This window comes from Marmota monax, unplaced genomic scaffold, assembly GCF_021218885.2.
Source record: "Marmota monax isolate L192 unplaced genomic scaffold, Marmota_monax_Labrador192_F-V1.1 WCK01_AAM20220418_F8-fsc00001, whole genome shotgun sequence".
NCBI lineage: Eukaryota > Metazoa > Chordata > Mammalia > Rodentia > Sciuridae > Marmota > Marmota monax.
The window spans coordinates 55,083,884-55,102,702 of NW_026693777.1; the positions used below are offsets into that span (position 1 = coordinate 55,083,884).

At 33.0% G+C, this 18,819-nt stretch overlaps 1 protein-coding gene across 3 annotated transcripts in view; it reads left to right on the forward strand.

Annotated features, from left to right (window-relative positions):
- Positions 1 to 18,819, forward strand: part of Unc13c (unc-13 homolog C) — a 601,300-nt gene that overhangs the window by 234,454 nt on the left and 348,027 nt on the right. For all 3 annotated transcript variants that reach the window (XM_058584813.1, XM_058584812.1, XM_058584814.1), the window contains 2 exons: positions 3,539 to 3,766; positions 5,737 to 5,878. In XM_058584813.1, coding sequence (XP_058440796.1) covers positions 3,539 to 3,766; positions 5,737 to 5,878 — 370 coding nt within the window. The remainder of the gene's footprint in view (positions 1 to 3,538; positions 3,767 to 5,736; positions 5,879 to 18,819) is intronic.

The window sequence follows — 18,819 nt, forward strand, 5'->3', positions numbered from 1 at the left end:
CTTGAGAGAAGTTCATGCATATCATTGATGATTATTAAATACACAAGAATTTTGTGAGACAATTGCTTAAAATCAGTAACTTTGGAGTATTTACATCATAGAAATCTCCTAGTGCTACAAATTGTCAGGGTTTTGAATTTTTTTCCATTTTCTTTTCTTATATATAGCATATAGAAAATGTGACCATTGAATTTATAAGGCCTCTGCTTTTTGCTAAAGAGAAGATATAATCCTATGCTGAGAAGGAGGGTAATATGGCTGAAATAGATGAATTGAACAGAATAGAAGTGTTTTGGAACAGCTAATGAGAAAAATCAGAAGAAAAAGAGTGGGAACAAAGGAGAATATTGAAATTGTTACATATGTATAGATAGTTTTTTGGAAAAAAACACTAAAACCATAAATGGTCATGGAAAGATGGTAAAATTATAAATTTCATGTGAAATTTGGATGTTATGACTAATACACAATAAAAATGAAGAAAATGGTAGGTCTGATTACTTGATTATTCCGTTAAATTCTATAGAAGGGAACTGATTTGCCCTTCCTGTAATAAGTTTTCTTCTCTTTAAGGCTGAATTATCTTGCAGTTTTATTGTTCATGATTATATTATTTGATCTGTCAGTTAAGTGCTTTTAAAATTAACAATGATACAGTTCATTTAGGTAATGTGTTATACTTTACAAAGTGCTTTCACTGTACATTATCTCTTTTTATCTCATTTCTTGTTGTTCTCCAATTGGCATATTAGACCATCTAGCATATATTTTGAAGGAAGATTTATATAAATGCAAACTTAAAGTTATCTTTCATTGCTTTGAAATAAAATGAATAGGCCTGAAGGAAAACAGTAAATCCAGAGGACTGAAAACTCATGAAAAATTGCAATTACTTAAGAAATAGTTTAATTAGAAAAATTATATGTGTTAATGTGGGTTTAATAAACAATGGAAAGTACTTGTAAATTAGTGACAAAAATTAAGAATTTGTGTCTGTATCTCTGAGCTAAACAATTCTAAGTCAAATCATTTTATTTTCTTCAGAATAAAAATGTAAAATAAATATTTTTTGAAGCGCCAGATATCTTCTCTAGCAATGACAGACAAAGGCTTAAACGTAAATCCTTGTCAATCTGCTCTCCCTAAATTGGCAATTTCAGCTCATGGATCTTTCTGTTGTCTGTGCTTACTGGAATACATGCTCTGCTGCAACATCCAGAGAAAAGGTGAAAGATTCCAAACTTAATTGTTAAGATTTCCTAATTGATTTTTTCTTAAATATTTTTTTTTACTTGTGGAGGGACCTTCATTTTATTTATTTATAAGTGGTGCTGAGAATCGAACCCAGTGCCTCACATATGTGAGGCAAGCACTCCACCACTGAGCTACAACCCCAGCCCCCTAATTAATTTTAAATGATTCAAGAGTCAGTCATTAAGGTTAGAAATTTGATTCATTTGGATAAAAAAATATCTTGATAGTTGAACTTTGAATTTGGTAGTTATTGCTTGTATCAGTATCTATTGTGGGTGTAGCTGGGTACTTCCTGAATTTAGAGAAATAATCCAAAGTATATTTAATTCTGTAGGAATGTAGCACTCTTCCCTAGAGCCATTTGGGTTCTAGTAACCACAATAATACTATTATAACTATTTAAAAATTTGGGGGAAAGTCAACAATTTTATGATATTTCTAACCATTTTAATATCTTTAGCATATCTGTCAAACCCAAACTTTTGGGGCATTTAAAATCCTGGAGTTAATATCTTCTAGACACAAGTTGCCATTTATATATAATGAATATTCCAATACTGCAAGCAAAATGTGCCCATTGAGTAGCTGCAATTATTTAGTTCAGCTTAAGCAAATTTTTAAAGAATTATGAATGATGTAGTTAAACCGTACAAACATGCATACTTACTGAAGCATATATAATTTACAAATCTGTAGCTGTAACAGTGCATCTTTTTAACAGATGAGTAAGACATTGCCTTACTTAGAATTCATTCCTTTTTTATTTCTTTCATTTAAATGTGGTTTAGATCTTTCAAGTTAAAAAATAATAAAAACAAGTCATCTGCTCTTTCTACCATTGGAATAATCTTTCTTCTCTTTTACCTTCTGCTATCCACAATAATATGACCATATTATTTCACTTCAGGAAATAAATGTTATATTTTCAAATAAGTGAATATTTTCACTAAATTAGAGCTGTTAAATTGTATATGAGTTTATCAAGATGAAAATTAATATTGGATCTTCCCTTCTGTATTAGTTTTTAAATTTTTATATTTCAATTGATCACAGAATTAGGCTCAAATATTCTTAAGGAAGATATCTTCTGTGGTAGGAATTACGCAAATAAATTATTCCACATAATATTCAGATATTTTCTAAGATAGATGCCTATTTCATAAATATAGTATGTTAGAAAAAAATATAGTATAAGCTGAGCAACAACACTATTTGCACAAGTCTTTGGGTTCTTTTCACTATATCTAAGTTGCTTCTTTTCCAAAAATGTTAGGTTTTAGCAGTGGAAGTTCCTGCAAATGCTGGCACATGAGCTTTTGTTTTCTTACTTCAAACACACACAGAAGTTATGAGAATCAGAATTGTGCTTCACTATTCACTTGTATAATATTGTGTAGCCGAGGACATCACACACAGAGGTGAGAAAGCTGGCTGGCTGATAGGTAGAGAAGGTTAGGAAAGACCCAGAAATCAAATTTTGGAAAAGCTTCACTGTCAGAAAAATTTGTTTTGCAAATAAATACCCAGAAAGTTGAGAACAATCACAAAAAACAATGTCCTAGAAATCAAGAAAGGTTTTGAGTAGAAGGTAAAAAGTCAGCATGTTTAAAACTATGGATTTGTAAAAGAGAGTTCAGGTCTGTGGTCTGTCAGGCACTACATGGGTCATTGAGCCCACTTGTTTCCATATGTTTTTTGAACAGGAGCAACGGTACTTTCATTTTAAGTGAAATATTACCTTCTTTCAATGTATAACATGCAGAAGAGAAAATTTTAAAATTAAAATTTTATGCTGTTTATTTGGGGGAAGTCTTATCCAAAAAAAGAAAAAAAAATAGATAGTTGGATGAATGTAAGTTTTCAAACTGTCAATTTATGAGCAATATTTACCATTTATATTTGATCTATTTCTCAATTTTGTTTTGAATACTCATCAAGTAAATACATGTTATATAACATGTTTGTGAGAACTCTATTGTTTTTTGAATTTTAGTTTTTGGAAATTCAGACCAAATATTTGTATATCCCCTAATTTATTCCAATATTACTTATGAAAAAATAAACAGGAATCACAGAGGCCCATTTATCAGTGAAGTTTAATTGTTATGTTTCTCAATATAGTGATTTATTCTTCTGATATTTTCTTTAAAATAGTGCCCCCCGCCCAGTCCTCAGAATGAAAGCATTCACTCATTCCTATATTTCTTCTTCATTCTCTCCCTCATTTGAACCATCAAAAAGTAACTCCTGAGCATTCACACCACCCTTGATGTCTCTACTATAGGAGCAGCAGAAAAGAGTTCTAAGCATGGCGCCGAAGACAAGACGCAGACCATTATTACAGCCATGAAGGAAAGAATGAAGATCAGGGAGAAAAACAGGCCAGAGGTATTTGAAGTAATTCAGGAAATGTTTCAGATTTCTAAAGAAGATTTTGTGCAGTACACAAAGGCCGCCAAGCAGAGTGTATTGGATGGAACATCTAAGTGGTCAGCAAAAATAACCATTACAGGTAAAAATATGTCTTCCTCAAAAGTTTTATTCTATGTTGAGATTTCTTTGTGTCTCAGAAATCACCACTAAAAATAATTACAGGTAAAGTAAGTATATATTTTTTTTCAATCTTGTCAATATTGACAATTCTAGCAGTGGGTGACTTTGTATTTCTAAAATATATACTAGATAATTGGAGTAACTTCAGTCTGTCTTCTTCTAATATATTAATCTATACCCTGAAAAATTACAAGAAATTAGCTTTGTTACTGCTTGCAACTAACAAATTACAAGTGTAATAACCTCTTTAGTGAGTTTTTTTTAATGAGAAATAATTTTAGTTACTACTCACGCATCCATTTGATACTTGAGTAAAGGTCATTTGCATTTAGTGATTTCTAGTAATTAGAACATCTGAAGTTGCTTGTGATGTTAACAGCAAGTGCCTATATATGATGTTAACATTTTAAAAATTTCTTACTTGTATTTATAGGGTAAAATAAAAATCCTTCTTTTACTGGATTGAGTTGATCATTACTGACAGAAAACTCATAAAAATTTGTAAATCAAAGGCCTTTGAGTCATACTATGTAACTTTTCACATATTATTGATGTATCGTCATCTTTCTATATATTTATATAATAATGTACATATGAGTATAGAGTAAAAACACATATGCATCAGCAAGCAATTTTTGTAATAGCTATTATTATATTAATTATATGTAGCTATTATTCTTTAGAGGCAGAATCAAATATTGGTCAAAGGAAGATTTTTATTTTTTTTTAATTTACAGGTAATGTATGTTTTTAACAATGTACAACATGATATTTTTAAATATAAATATACATATATATGTACATACACACACATTATATATGTTGTGCACTAGTTAACTCTAGTTAGTTAAATGCATTAAGTCACATTGTTATCATTGCTGTGGTGAGAGCATATATATTCTCTTTACATGTTTTAAGAATATAGTGTATTGTCATTAACTAGAGTCACATTACTGTGTGTAGAGTCACCTTTTTGATATATTTCAATATACCTCTTGAAATGCATTCCTCCTATCTCACTATAAGTATGTATCCTGACAAATTTCCCATCTCATCTTCCCCAAGTCACCCAGGTTCTAGCAACCACTACACTTCTCTTCTTCTGTGAGACCAACTGTTTTAGATTTTACATATACATGATTTCATGTGATATTTGTCTTTTGGTGTCTGGATTATTTTCACCTAACAAATGTCCTCCAAATTTATCAATATTGTCACAAATGGCTGAAGTTTTATCTTTTCAAATTTCTATTTAAACTGAGCAAAAGACCTAAATTAATATTTCTCAAAAGAAAAATTACACTGACCAACAAGTATATAAAAAAATGCTCAGTATTACTAATTATCAGGACAATGCAATTTGAAATCACAATGTGTTATAACCTCATAGATATTAGAATGGCTATTTGCCAAAAAGAGAAAGATAAGTATTGACAATAATATGAAGAAAAGGGAATATCTGTATACTGTTCGTAGAATATAAATTAACAGAGCCACAATGAAAAACCATATGGAAATTCCAAAGAAAATAAATGAAATAGAGGTACAAATTATCCAACAGTCCCACTACTGGGTACATATCGCAAGGGAATTAAGTTCATATGTCAAAGAGCCACCAACATCCCCATGTGTATTGTGGTACTAGTCACAATAGCTGAGATGTGGAATCAACCCAAGTGGCCATCAACAGGCCAATGAATAAAGAAAATGTGATCATATACATGTCAGAACAGTATTCAGTCATAGCAAATGTCACAGGAAAGATTTTAATGTTTAATATACTTATTCTTTATTAGTCCTGTTGGTTGTGAGAATGAAAGCAATGGGATGTATCTGCAATCCTAGGGAACAAAATGATAGAAAATAATTTCCTTAACTTTGTTTTGAAAAACATCATTATATTAAAATGTTTATTTTGGTTTATTTCAGTGGTTTCTGCACAAGGCTTGCAGGCAAAAGACAAAACAGGGTCCAGTGACCCATATGTTACAGTTCAAGTTGGAAAAAACAAAAGAAGGACTAAAACCATTTTTGGAAACTTGAATCCAGTATGGGATGAGAAGTTTTATTTGTGAGTATATAAATGTAAAGCTTATACACATATTAAACTCTGAGAAAAATTTAAGACAAGCTAGAAAAGAATGTAAATAATTATATTTTAATAATCTCTTATGAGGAAATTACAAAAAGTAAAACTGATGTTATAAACCTACCTAATATTCTCAAAACCCTTACTATTTATTCTTTATTTTTAGAAATACAAGAATAAAAGGAATACTTCAGGCAAATGAAGAAACACAGTTAGTATGACTTTGTAGAGGGAAAGCACAAGATTCACAACATGAGCTATAACCTGGGAATGACCCAACTTAGCTAGAAATTTATAGGCTTCTTTTAGCAGTATTTTAACAGTGAAGGTTTATGACCAGTGACAGTAAAAATGCTCTGGACATCACCTGGCTTGTCAGTTGGGACAGAACCATACCTACAGTAACCTGTACTGATGAAATGGCTGATGAGAACTTTTATGACCTCTTGTTTTCTATAAGCACATTTATTTTTAAACCTCTTATGTCTTGCATCTAAATAGCAAGATATAAATTTTTCTCTCAAGGGTTTCTTTCTTTTTATCACTATACTTTTGGGAGCTAAAAAACAAAAACAAACAAAACAAAACAAAACAAAAAACCAAAAATCTCCTAATTACCATTTAGTAGAAATAGGAAGCTCTAAGTGGATTTAAAGGCAGTTCTTTTCATTTTGTCCTCTCTTTACAAATGGTTTAAACAGGAATCTCATTAACATGCTAAGTAAACAAACCCAAAACACAGGCTTATTTGAGAATGTGGGCAAAGTGGGTAAGAAATGGAGTCTCTTGTGTATATGGACTGATGAAGGAAAGTGTTAAGAAATAGGTCAGGAAAATTAGTTGGGACCAGATAACAATAGAATGGGTTAAGGAATTTGGATAGTTTCTCCCTTTAGAGTGATGAAAGAGACTACTTTAATATTCCTTTGTTATTAAATACAAGACAGGAAATCAATTGGTACTTGTAAATTCAGATTCCTATAGGAGTCTAATAAATGAGTAAAGCAGGATAAGGGCAGAAAGGCGGAGTGATGGAAACCATGGCAAAACAGGGAACACAGCTCTGAGAAAAGGTAGGGCTTGCGTTGCCATGTGATGATGCAGACACCATGCAGTGAAAAGTCCCAGATTCTTAGGAGAAGCTGGAAATTCAATAATTTAGAAATAGCTTATTGAGGTATAATTGACATAATGTAAATTCTACACATGAATATACAATTTGTTAAGTTTTGATGTATGTATAACTCATGATCATATTTTCACCACAGACAAGATTAATGAGCACTGGAAGTCTCCCCTTCTGACTTCCCTTGTGCCAAGGCAGTCATTGCTATGCTTTCTGATGCTGTAGAATACTTTTCCTTTTGCATTTTCTAACATTTTTATAAATGCAATTATAACATATGTGCTCTTTTGTGTGCTTCCATTCCCTTAGTGTAATTTCTTGGAGATCAGTTCAAGTTGTAGGGTATAGCAGTAGTTCATTCCTTTTCATGCTGTGTAGCATCCCAAGTGTGTATAGTTATACCACAAATGTGTGCAAGTTTCAGATCTAACACAACCTTCTAATACTGATAAGGCTAGTCTTTTGTGTGTGTGTGTGTGTGTGTGTGTGTTGCTGGGGATTGAACCCAGGGCCTTGTGCATGCAAGGAAAGCACTCTACCAACTGAGCTATATCCCCAGCCCTAAGGCTAGTCTTTTTCATATTAGCCTTTCTATTTGGTGTGCACTGTTATCATGTAAGGTTTGAATTTGCATTTCCCTAATAATTTTAAGCATCTTTTTTTCAATGTGCTATGTATCTTCTTTGATTAAGTGTCTGTTCTAGCATTTTGACTATTTTAAAATATTTTTATTTTATATTTGCATAAGTTGTAAGTTTACATTAGGCCTGTGAAACATTTTGAAATAATTTAAAATATAGTATAAGTTATAAGCTCATTTTATGCATATGAGCATACAATTATTTCTGTGTCATTGTTTTAAAAACTAAATTCCTTTCTTTGATAAATTGCTTTTGTATCCTTGATAAAATTTATTTCTCTGTATATGTATGGCTATATTTCTGGGTTCTTTATTTTATTCTATCAATCTATTTATCTGTATTCTAATACCTCATAGTATTGATTATCATATCCTTATGAGTCTTAAAATAAGGTGGTATTCATCTTCCAACTTCCTTCTTTTTTATCAAAATTATTTTCACTATTTTAGTATTTTTCAATTATTTCCACACTAAATTAAAATTAGCTTGTCATTTTTAAATTTTTTTTATTTGTTCTAATTAGTTATACATGACAATAGAATGCATTTTGACACATCATATATAAATGGTGTATAACTTCTTATTCTTCTGGTTGTACATGTTTTAGAGCCATACTAGTTGTGTAATAATTCATGTCCGTAGAGTAATAATGTCTGATTCCATTCTATTATTCCCATAACCCCTGCCTTCCCTTCACTGCCCTCTGCCTAATCCAAAGTACCTTGATTTTTCTCTCACCCCCGGCTCCTATTGTGAATTAGATCCACATATCAGAGAAAACATTTGGTCATTGGTTTTGGGGGGAGTGGCTTATTTCACTTAGCAAGATATTTTCTAGCTTGTTCCATTTAATTACAAATGCCATAATTTCATTCTTCTTTAAGGCTGAGTAATACTCTACTGTGTATAGATAACACATTTTCTTTATCATTCATCTGCTGAAGGGCACTTAGATTGGTTCCATAGTTTAGCTATTATGAGTTGACCTGCTATAAACATTGATGTGGCTGTGTCACTGTTGTAAGTCCTTTGGGTATGAACCAGGGAGTAGGATACCTGGTTCAAATGGTGGTTCCATTCTAACTTTTCTGAGGAATCTCCATACTGCTTTCCATAATGCTTACACCATTTTGCAGTCCCACCAGCAATATATGAGTGACTTGTCATTTTTTACAAAACAAAAATAAAGAAAAAATACCTAATATAATTTTGACTGCCCTCTAGTACTGGCTAAGATTTCCAGTATAAAATCAAATAGGATTGATCAGATAAAACATCTTAGTATTGTCTCCAGCCTTAAATGTAAAACATTCCTTTCTTGATTGACAATGGTATAATCTGTAGCATTACTTAAGTTGCCCTTTATTAAAGTAGAAAGCCATCTTCTATTCCCAGTGAATAGAGAGTTTTGAAGAGGAATGGATATTGGATTTAGTCACTTTTTTTCTGCATCTACTGAGATGATCATATGATTTTGATTGTTATTTTTAAAAAATGTTAAAGATCTTGCTCCATTGTCTTTGCTTTTTTGTTTTCTATGAGAAGTCTGCTGTTTTTCTTATTTTTGTTCCCATGCACATGACATGTCTTTCTCCTCATAGCTGCTTTTAAGATTTTATTTTCTCTCTTTATTTACACAAATTTATTAGGATATGACATGTTATAATTTTCTTTGTGTTTCTGATTTTAAGGGTTTCTTGAGCTACTTGAGACCACAGGCTTTTATTTTCAAATTTGGAAACATTTCAGTCATTATTTTTTTAAATTAGCCTTTCTGCTCCCTCCAACCCCTTTGGAAACTCTACTTAACATGTACATTAGGCTCCACAGCTCACTAATGTTCTGGGTTTCTTTGTTGTTCTTGTTCTTGTTCTTTTTTTCTCTTTCTCTTTTACTTTGGATTATTTCTATTCATATGAGCTTAAAATTCACTTTTCTTTTGTAATGTCTAATATCTATAAATCTAAGCCATTTTATTTTTTATATTAGAATTTTCCATCTCTGGAAACTCAAACTGAATCTTTTAACTTTATATCTGAAGTTAACTTTTTAAACCCATACAATTCTTAATAATAAATGTTTTGATGCTCTCTACTACCAATTTGAACATCTGTGCCTATCCTTGGTCAGCTTTGACAGGTAAATTTTCTCCTCGTTGTACAATATATTTTTATGCTACTTCATATCCTGGTAATTTTTTTTTACTTTTTTACTTGGATGCAATATCTTTATTTTATTTTATTTTATTTTACCTGGTGCTGAGGATCAAACCTAGTGTTCCACACGTGCAAGGCAAGCATGCTACCACTAAGCACAACCCCAGCCCATGCCTGGTAATTTTTATTTGGGTGTCAGAGATTGCAAATAGTACTGTGCTGATCACTGGATAATTTGGTGTCCTATAAATATTTTTAATCTTTCTGGATAGAATGTTACAGGTAAACAATGGTTCCTTGGATCTTGCTTTTAAAATCTGTTAAATATGAATAATATTGTGCTCAATCTCAGCTAATTATGCCTCACTATGGAGGTGAGATTCAATATACTCTGCCTACTGACTCTTGAATTATGAAGCTTTCTAATGTGCTTAGTATTTCTGGTCCTGTATGAATGCTGGACACTATTACATCAAATTTGTTAGATGCAGGCTAGGGATATAGCTCAGTTGGTAGAGTATTTGCCTTTCATGCACAAAGCCCTTGGCTCAATCTCCAGCACCACAAAAAAATAATAATAATAATTTTTTTTAGATGCTCTTCAGCTAGCCTTGGGTAGCACTGATCATTGTGAAGGTATTGTAGATTTCACATGGTTTTCCGTCTCTCAAGAATCTCTGTTCTTCACCGACAGATCTCCATTATATTTAAAACAAATATTTCATATACTGTTATTTTTTTTTCACATGTGAGGATACTGTCGCCCCTGTTACTTACCCTTACATGGAATAGAAATTCTGGCAATCTGAATTTAATTGATAAGCCAAAATAAAACAAAATGGTATGAATGCTAACCCAGAACACTTCTGTGTCAAACTATGAAACTAAAACATCCATCCAGAGAAACACAATAGTGAAAATAGTTGCTGAGTTTTTTAATCTTTGGGGAATCACAGAGTAATACATGCAGTATGTGAGGAAGCTACGCAAAACTAAAGAAAGGCCTATCAAAAGGCCTAAATGTGACAGTGATCAGTGTTTGTCTGAGTTAGACAAGCTAGAGAGCATCACAGTTCACAGGACAAGTACCCAGAGTGCCTTGGAGTGGACCACTAAAATATGAATTATCTATGTTCTAATTGGCAGCTTTTAAAAATATTTTTATGCCATATGCCTTTGTTTTTCTTTTGATAGGAGGTACCATCTGTACTGGCAATAACAGCACATACATTTTTAAAACAACATTTTTTTCAATGAAAAGTAAATTCATATATAAATCCATTGTACCGTGCCATGCATGAAATATATATAGCTCACAATTTTTTCACAATACTTTTCACTTTATTGGCAGAATACTTATGACCTTTAAGTGAGGCTACACTCACAAATACTTTCATTTTTCTTCTTTCTATAACATCAAAAATGAATCCCAAGATTTTATTTGATAGTAATTCTTTCAGCCATCAGTATCTGGAACTCTGAAATTCCATTCTTATTTTAGAGGTGTGGAATCACTGGTTCAGAAATGTCATGTTAAAGCTAAAGGTGCATGTTTTCATTTGGCCTTGAAAATGATAGGATAATAGGAAAATTATCTTTCTTTTATAAATGATTCTCTTTTGTCAGAGGAAATCAGATCATTATAAATTTATGTGCATACATATCATAGGTTAATTCATCCATATCGATCCCTTCCCTAACAGTTCTGCCCTAAGAACTGTGGTGTAAAAAATGTGTCCTACCATTCTAAAACTAAAAAGTCTTAATAATAATATAGCTTTTTTTTTCCTTTGGTACAATTTATTTACATTTTTTTCTAATAGGAAAAATTAGGATAATAATTCACATATCACAGAATTGTAATATTTTAATAATATACATAAATTTCCTAACACTTGTGTAATTTATATTATTAATATAATAAAGTAATCACATTATGATTTATTTGTTTATTTTTATTAAAGCTTTATAGTTACATATAATACTTAGGTTTATCCCAACAAATTTATATAAGCATGGAAATCCATTTCAATTCCTGATCTCCCTCCTTTTCCCTCTACATTTTCTGTCCAGTCTTCCCTCCCCTCTCCCATTCTCCTTCCTCTACTGGACCTTCTTTCACTTGTATATTAATTTATATTTGATTGGTTCTTTATATTATCCTATCCTTCCCTCCCACTTTCCTTTACCTTACTCTAGCTTTCACATATAAGAGAAGATATTCAATCTTGGAATTTTTTGAGTTTGGCTTATTTCCCTAAGCATGATATTTTTTTTCCACTTCCATCCATTTACCAGCAAATGCCATAATTTCTTTCTTTTTTATGGTTGAGTAAAATATATAATTTATTAATCCATTCAGCTATTGATAGGCATCTGGGTTGATTCCATAATTTAGCTATTAGACCACATCCTTTTTGTGAGCCTCAGGACTTTACAGTAAACATGACAGTGATATTCTAATGTCAGAAAAATTCTAATCTGATTTAATGAGGCAGAGAGAGAATCAACGATCAATCAGGGTGCTGTACAAAGAAAAAGAAAGTAGTGGTGAAATAGAATTAGTGAACTGAGATTGGGCAAAGGATCTGAAAGATTGCTTTGCTGCTCTCTCATTTGTCTGAGGAGAGACCTGAAGCTGGAGGAGTTACAGTAGAGTCAATTCCACAAAGCAGCCCCCACACATAAGACAAAAAGCAACTAGGAAATGTGCTTTTTCCTATATCCAAATTCTTCACTTGAAAAAGTGCTCTTAACTCGAATAAGACACACAGACAGAAAGCTGGTAAAATGAAAATGCAATTTAAAATTTTTTCAAGTTTTGAATTTAGTTTAAAAATGTAATTTTCCCTTTACTAAAGGCACTTTGATGCCCTTCAGAGATTTAATAATAAGTAATTTCAATTTTAGATTTCTCTTACCATAGGTTAAAACAAGAATTATGAAATTTTAATCCTCAAAAGACTATGGATGTTGTGTGACTCCAGAACGGGGCACTCTGGAGAGCATCCGCAGAGAACAGAGGCATGACCCACTCAGCCCTTGCAGGAGTTGGGGATGGGAAGAGTATAAACACACCTCTAATTTCTAAAACACCACATGGAGATTAGTTCAGATAATGTCTGTTAAAGAGCTTTGAAGATGATAAAGCATTATATAAATCTAAGGTGCTCATTATCTTTGCTCTTTGATCCTAATACACTGTATGGATGATCATTTCATGATTAATTATGACGTTTGATTTCACTTTCCTATGTTATCACTAATGAAATGTTTTATGCTTATTATAAACCATTCCCTCAGGAGGAAAAGGAGTGAGTTTCTCAAAGTGGATTATATAAAGAAAATTTGAGAGTTGAGAAACCTACATTTTATGTATATGTTGATGCTGTGTTTCCTGAGGACTCTATATTAGATCCTTGGTGCCTAATTTTTGCCAATTTCTGAAATAAAATCAAAATTCTGTGCTGACTCTCTCCTAGATGTCATAAAGGTAATTGTAGGGGTGTGATAATTAATATGTTTTCCATTGGTATTAATCATTGAAATAGAGAACTGTATTAACAGAAATCTAGTCAATACCTGTGGTAGGAATACAAACATGCCCTCACTTATTGTATTGAATAAGCAAGGCACCAGTGTTTAAACATTGTTTGTGTAAATGACTAGACCTTTCCACTTTCTCCATGGGGTATTGGTTAGACTCTACCTGCTTTGCCCAAGTGACCATTGTATGCAAAACACTCTACTTGGTGTAAGTGAAATAACTGACCACATGTTATACCAGAAAGCTGTCTGACCTACAAATTTATAAATATAAATTCCAGAACTGTTCTGGATCAAACATGCTTCTTTACTTCTAGGAAACCTTTTAGGCTCAGTTTCATAATGGGACTGTACAAAAAAATTATTTCCCATCTTACTTCGATAAAGTTATCCTAAAACGCAGTGCAAAACAAAGGTACCATAAACTCATAATTTTCTTTGGAGGCACAATTGCCTTGGCCCCTTTGAGGAGTCTGTCAGCTGTGTTTCCTGAGGAGTCTATATTAGATCCTTGGTGCCCAACTGTGGTGGCAGAAAGTACCTCAGGCCATGACTTTCCACTCTGCCATGTGCTGAGGGATGAGTCAAGGATGAGCATGAATTAAACATAAACTAAGCACTATAGGAGATAGTTTACTTAACACTACAATTATATAAAAATATCTGCATAGCACAGCAGGCTACTATTTAAAAATGACAGCCTGAACATAATCAAGGATTTGATTTATTGCCTAGCTCACTGGCATAGTTACTTCCTGGGATACATGGGAAGGAAGTTGTGGAGTAGGTCACTCAGAAAACACACCAAGTCCCAATTTTGTCCAAATTGAAGAGTCTTTATTTAGCCAGGTGGCAGGTGACTGTCCCCCACTCTATACAGGATCCATAACTGTCTCTGCAAGAAACAGCCCCGAGCCTGAACATTTTAGGATATTTATTTATTTATTTAAATTTATATATGACAGTGGAATGCATTACAATCCTTATTACATATATAGAGCACAATTTTTCATATCTCTGGTTGTATACATAGTGTATTCACACCAATTCGTGTCTTCATACATGTACTTTGGATAATAATGATCATAACATTCAACCATCATTAATTACCCCATGCCCCCTCCTGTCCCCTCCAACCCCTTTTCCCTATCTAGAGTCCGTCTATTCCTCCCATACTTCCTCTCCCTATCCCACTATGAATCAGCCTCCTTATATCAAAGAAAATATTTGGCATTTATTTTTTGGGGATTGGCTAACTTCACTTAGCATTATCTTCTCTAACTCCATCCATTTACCTGCAAATGCCATGATTTTATTCTCTTTTATTGCTGAGTAATATTCCATTGGGTATATATGCCACATTTTTTTTTATCCATTTATCTATTGAAGGGCATCTAGGTTGGTTCCACAATTTAGCTATTGTTAATTGTGCTGCTATAAACATTGATGTGGCTGTGTTCCTGTAGTATTCTGTTTTTAAGTCCTTTGAGTATAGACCGAGGAGAGGAAGCTGGGTCAAATGGTGTTTGCATTCCCAATTTTCCAAGAAATCTCCTTACTGCTTTCCATGTTGGCTGCACCAATTTGCAGTCCCACCAGCAGTGTATGAATGTACCTTTTCCCACACATCCTCACCAACACTTATGGTTGTTTGTATGGTAATAGCTGCCATTCTGACTGGAGTGAGATGAAATCTTAAAAGTGGTTTTGATTTGCATTTCTATAATTGCTAGTGATGATGAACATTTTTTCATGTGTTTGTTGATTTATTGTACGTTATCTTCTGAGAAGTGTCTCTTCAGTTCCTTGGCCCATTTATTGATTGGGTTATTTGGATTTGTTTTGTGTGTGTGTGTGTGTGTGTGTGTGTGTGTCTAGTTTATATACCCTAGTGATTAGTGCTCTATCCTTAGCAGGAAGAGTGAATCAGGTGGCATCATTATACCAGACCTTAAACTATACTACAGAGTAATAGTAAAAAAACAGCATGGTATTAGCACAAAAACAGACCAATGGTAGACCAAGGGTACAGAATAGAGGACACAGAGACTAACCCAAAAAACTACAGTTATCTTATATTAAACAAAGGTGCCAAGAACATGAATTGGAGAAAAGATAGCCTTTTCAACAAATGGTGCCCGGAAAACTGGAAATTCATATGCAAAAAAAAAAAAATGAGAGTAAGCAACTATCTCTCACCAGGCACAAAACTCAACTCAAAATGAATCAAGGATCTAGGAATTAAACCAGAGACCCTGTGTCTAATAGAAGAAAAAGTAGGCCCTAATCTCCCTCATGTGGGATTAGGCCCCAACTTCCTTAATAAGACTCCTGTGGCACAAGAATTCAAATCAAGAATCAATAAATGGGATGGACTCAAACTAAAAAAGTTTCTTCTCAGCAAAACAAACCATCTGTGAGGTGAATAGAGAGCCTACATCTTGGGAGCAAATCTTTACCCTTTCCACATTTCAGGACATTTAAAGGCAAAAACCACACCTGGGTTGACATAGCTGCAAGCAAGCAGGCACAGAAGCTGAATTGAGCAGTTAGCGAGACAATGCAATAGGTACATTGGTATTTTCCATGGGACTTTCCAGGATGGATAGCAGCAAGCAAGCAGAAGGGAAGGGGGTCAAAATGACCCTAGTTCAGTTCAAGTTAGAGAATGATTAGTAATGTCTAGACAACCAATCTCTGACAGGGTATATTGCCCAAGAAAAATGGAAACCAAAGGGAACAATTTTACATCTATTCCTATTTTGTGTTGCCAAATGTGTTATGCTAGGTAACTATGAATGGGTACAGAAGCGGGGCTTTCCCATGGGAGAAGCATTTCTTACGTGATATGGACTCTCAGGGTAAAATGGAGTCTGTTTGATCCTTGCCCATATAGCCTGGCCCGTAACAAAAGCATTTCCTCAGTTGCCTGAGCTGGATTACAGTGATTGTATCAGTGTCAGAAAGTTGTTTATCATAGAAAATGATCAAAAAACTGTTGAAATCAAAGAGATGTTTAAACAAAACACTTTATGGGATTAGAATCTTTTTGTAATTAATTAATTAAATTTTTTAAGTCGTAGATGGACTTAATACCTTTATTTTATCACCTCAGATCCTCAGGTGCTGAGGATCCAACTCAGTGCCTCACACATGCTAGGTAAGTCATAGCCATAGCCCCAAGAATCTTTTTTGTTTGTTCCAATTGTTGTCTACATTATAAATAATTAACAATAATAGATATAAAAGCAATACTTTCTAAATTAGGTCGAGTCCATAGAATAGGATCTGACTTTATCATGGCTTCACACTAGAACCTAAGGGCTTTTTAAGGAAAGGAATGGTGTATAAAATGTCTGCAGTGAATATCATGAAGTATGAACTTAGGGTCACCAAAGAAAATTAATTCAAAGTCAACAAACCATAAAATATCAGATCAGAATGCTAAAGATAGCACTGTAACATATGATAGGCAGAGCTACAAGGTGCCATCAACTTAATTTTATGTTGAAAACCAAATGGAATTTAAAAAAATACCCAAATCCTGCAAGCTGCAAGTATTTAGGGAGCAGTTGAAGTACAACTGTAATTCTTGGAGCACTGGGGATTATTTATAAGGAACTGTCAAGATCAGAAGAAAAAGAATCTTCCATACTTGAACTAGTTCATGAAAAAGGGATTGAGAGGAGACTAATTTTATTATAAATTTGTGCGTGGAGGAAAGAGTATGGAAGCCCCGAGGATCTGCTAGTCATTCATTTGTGGATTAAAATAATTTCCCTTGAGTTTTAATATGTTCTTTCAGATCACTACAACAAACCTGATCTAGTAAGCATTTTCAGGACCCAAACACTACACTGCCAATTGATCTCTACATGTCTCATTCTTCCACCACTTCTATGTACCCCATGTGCAGACGAATCATTTGTCAGAAGGATAAGATCAACATGCTACCATTACTCCTAGCCAAACTGAAAGTTTGAAGGTTTCTATCAACTCAGATGCACAGAATGTAAATCCAGCCTCCTGGGCAATTGTTCCCCTATTATTCAGAGAAATAATTTATTGAACATATAAATACATGAGGCATTCTCCTACATGCTATAGACACTCAGGTAAATATAAAACACAAGTGCCTTCTCTTTCAGAGCTTTCATTCTAATTGAAGTAGAGATGATACTGAGAATAATACCAGCAGCTAGAGAGAGCCAGTCCCAGGAAGTTGGGGGAGAAGTAGGCAGTTCTGCTTGGTACTGCCCTCTTGGATGAATTATCAATTGAATAGGTATTTAATCTAAACAAGCAGTGTTAATAGCAAGGTAATTCTTGAAGGCTGGGCAAAAGAAGATCTAGATCTGTAAGCAACTTGTTGAAAGACTATTATTGGCTATGAAGAAATTTCTAAAACCCATTAGCATCATAATTTTTCACAAGTTTGTTGTGAAGTTTGATAGATGTGATAAGATTTGAGGAAGTGGTCACACAAATGTCAGGGTTTATAATTATTATTCTGTTTCTGTCACTTTTGGACCATTTGATCATTTTTATGATTTAATTTGGTCTTCTTTGTTGAGTTATTACTTACACATATCATTATTTTGTTAATTCAGGGAGTACTTTATGGTTTACAGTATGTATCTTTAAGTATCACAGTTAATCTAACAGTGATATTTTACCACTTATCACACGGTAGAAACAACTTCCTATTGTCTCCTCTAGACCTTTGTGGTATTGATGTGTATTGTTGGCAAAGATATGCTATTGATCTGAATTGTTGGTTATCTAACTCATTACTTATTTATAGTATTACTTACTTACAGTATTACTTACTGTATTCTGGAATACAAAAAGGGAGAACAACTTGGGAAACAGTTCATTAGTTTCTTAGAAAGAAAGCAAATGTCCACAAAAGGACATACATAAATATCCATAACCTTTTCTTTGTAATAACTAAAAATTAAAAACAACCCCAAATGTTCAATAGGTGAATAGACAGATAAATAAGTTTTGACATATTCATAAACTATACTACTACTCAATAATTAAAATGAAGGAATTATTGATATGCATAATAAGGTAGATAAATATCAAAATAATTATGATAATGGAATTCATAAAATTATAGAAAAAACAAAATGTGGACTAATATATATTGTAGGAAACCAGATCAGTAGACATCTGGGAAGTGAAGAATAGAATGGATAAGAGGACATGATTACCAAAAAATCCAAGGAAACTTTTGGAATAGATGGAATGTGTAAATTATATCAATCATGGTGATGGTTCCATGGGTGAACATATATGCCAAGACTTAACAAACTGTATATTTTATACATGTACACTCAAGTGTATGTCAGTTATAATTCAAAAAAACTGTTAAAAAAAAGTCATAGAAAAATTAATTTCATTAAGTATTAGCAGAGTCAGTGTTTCATTACTTTTTCATATTCCATA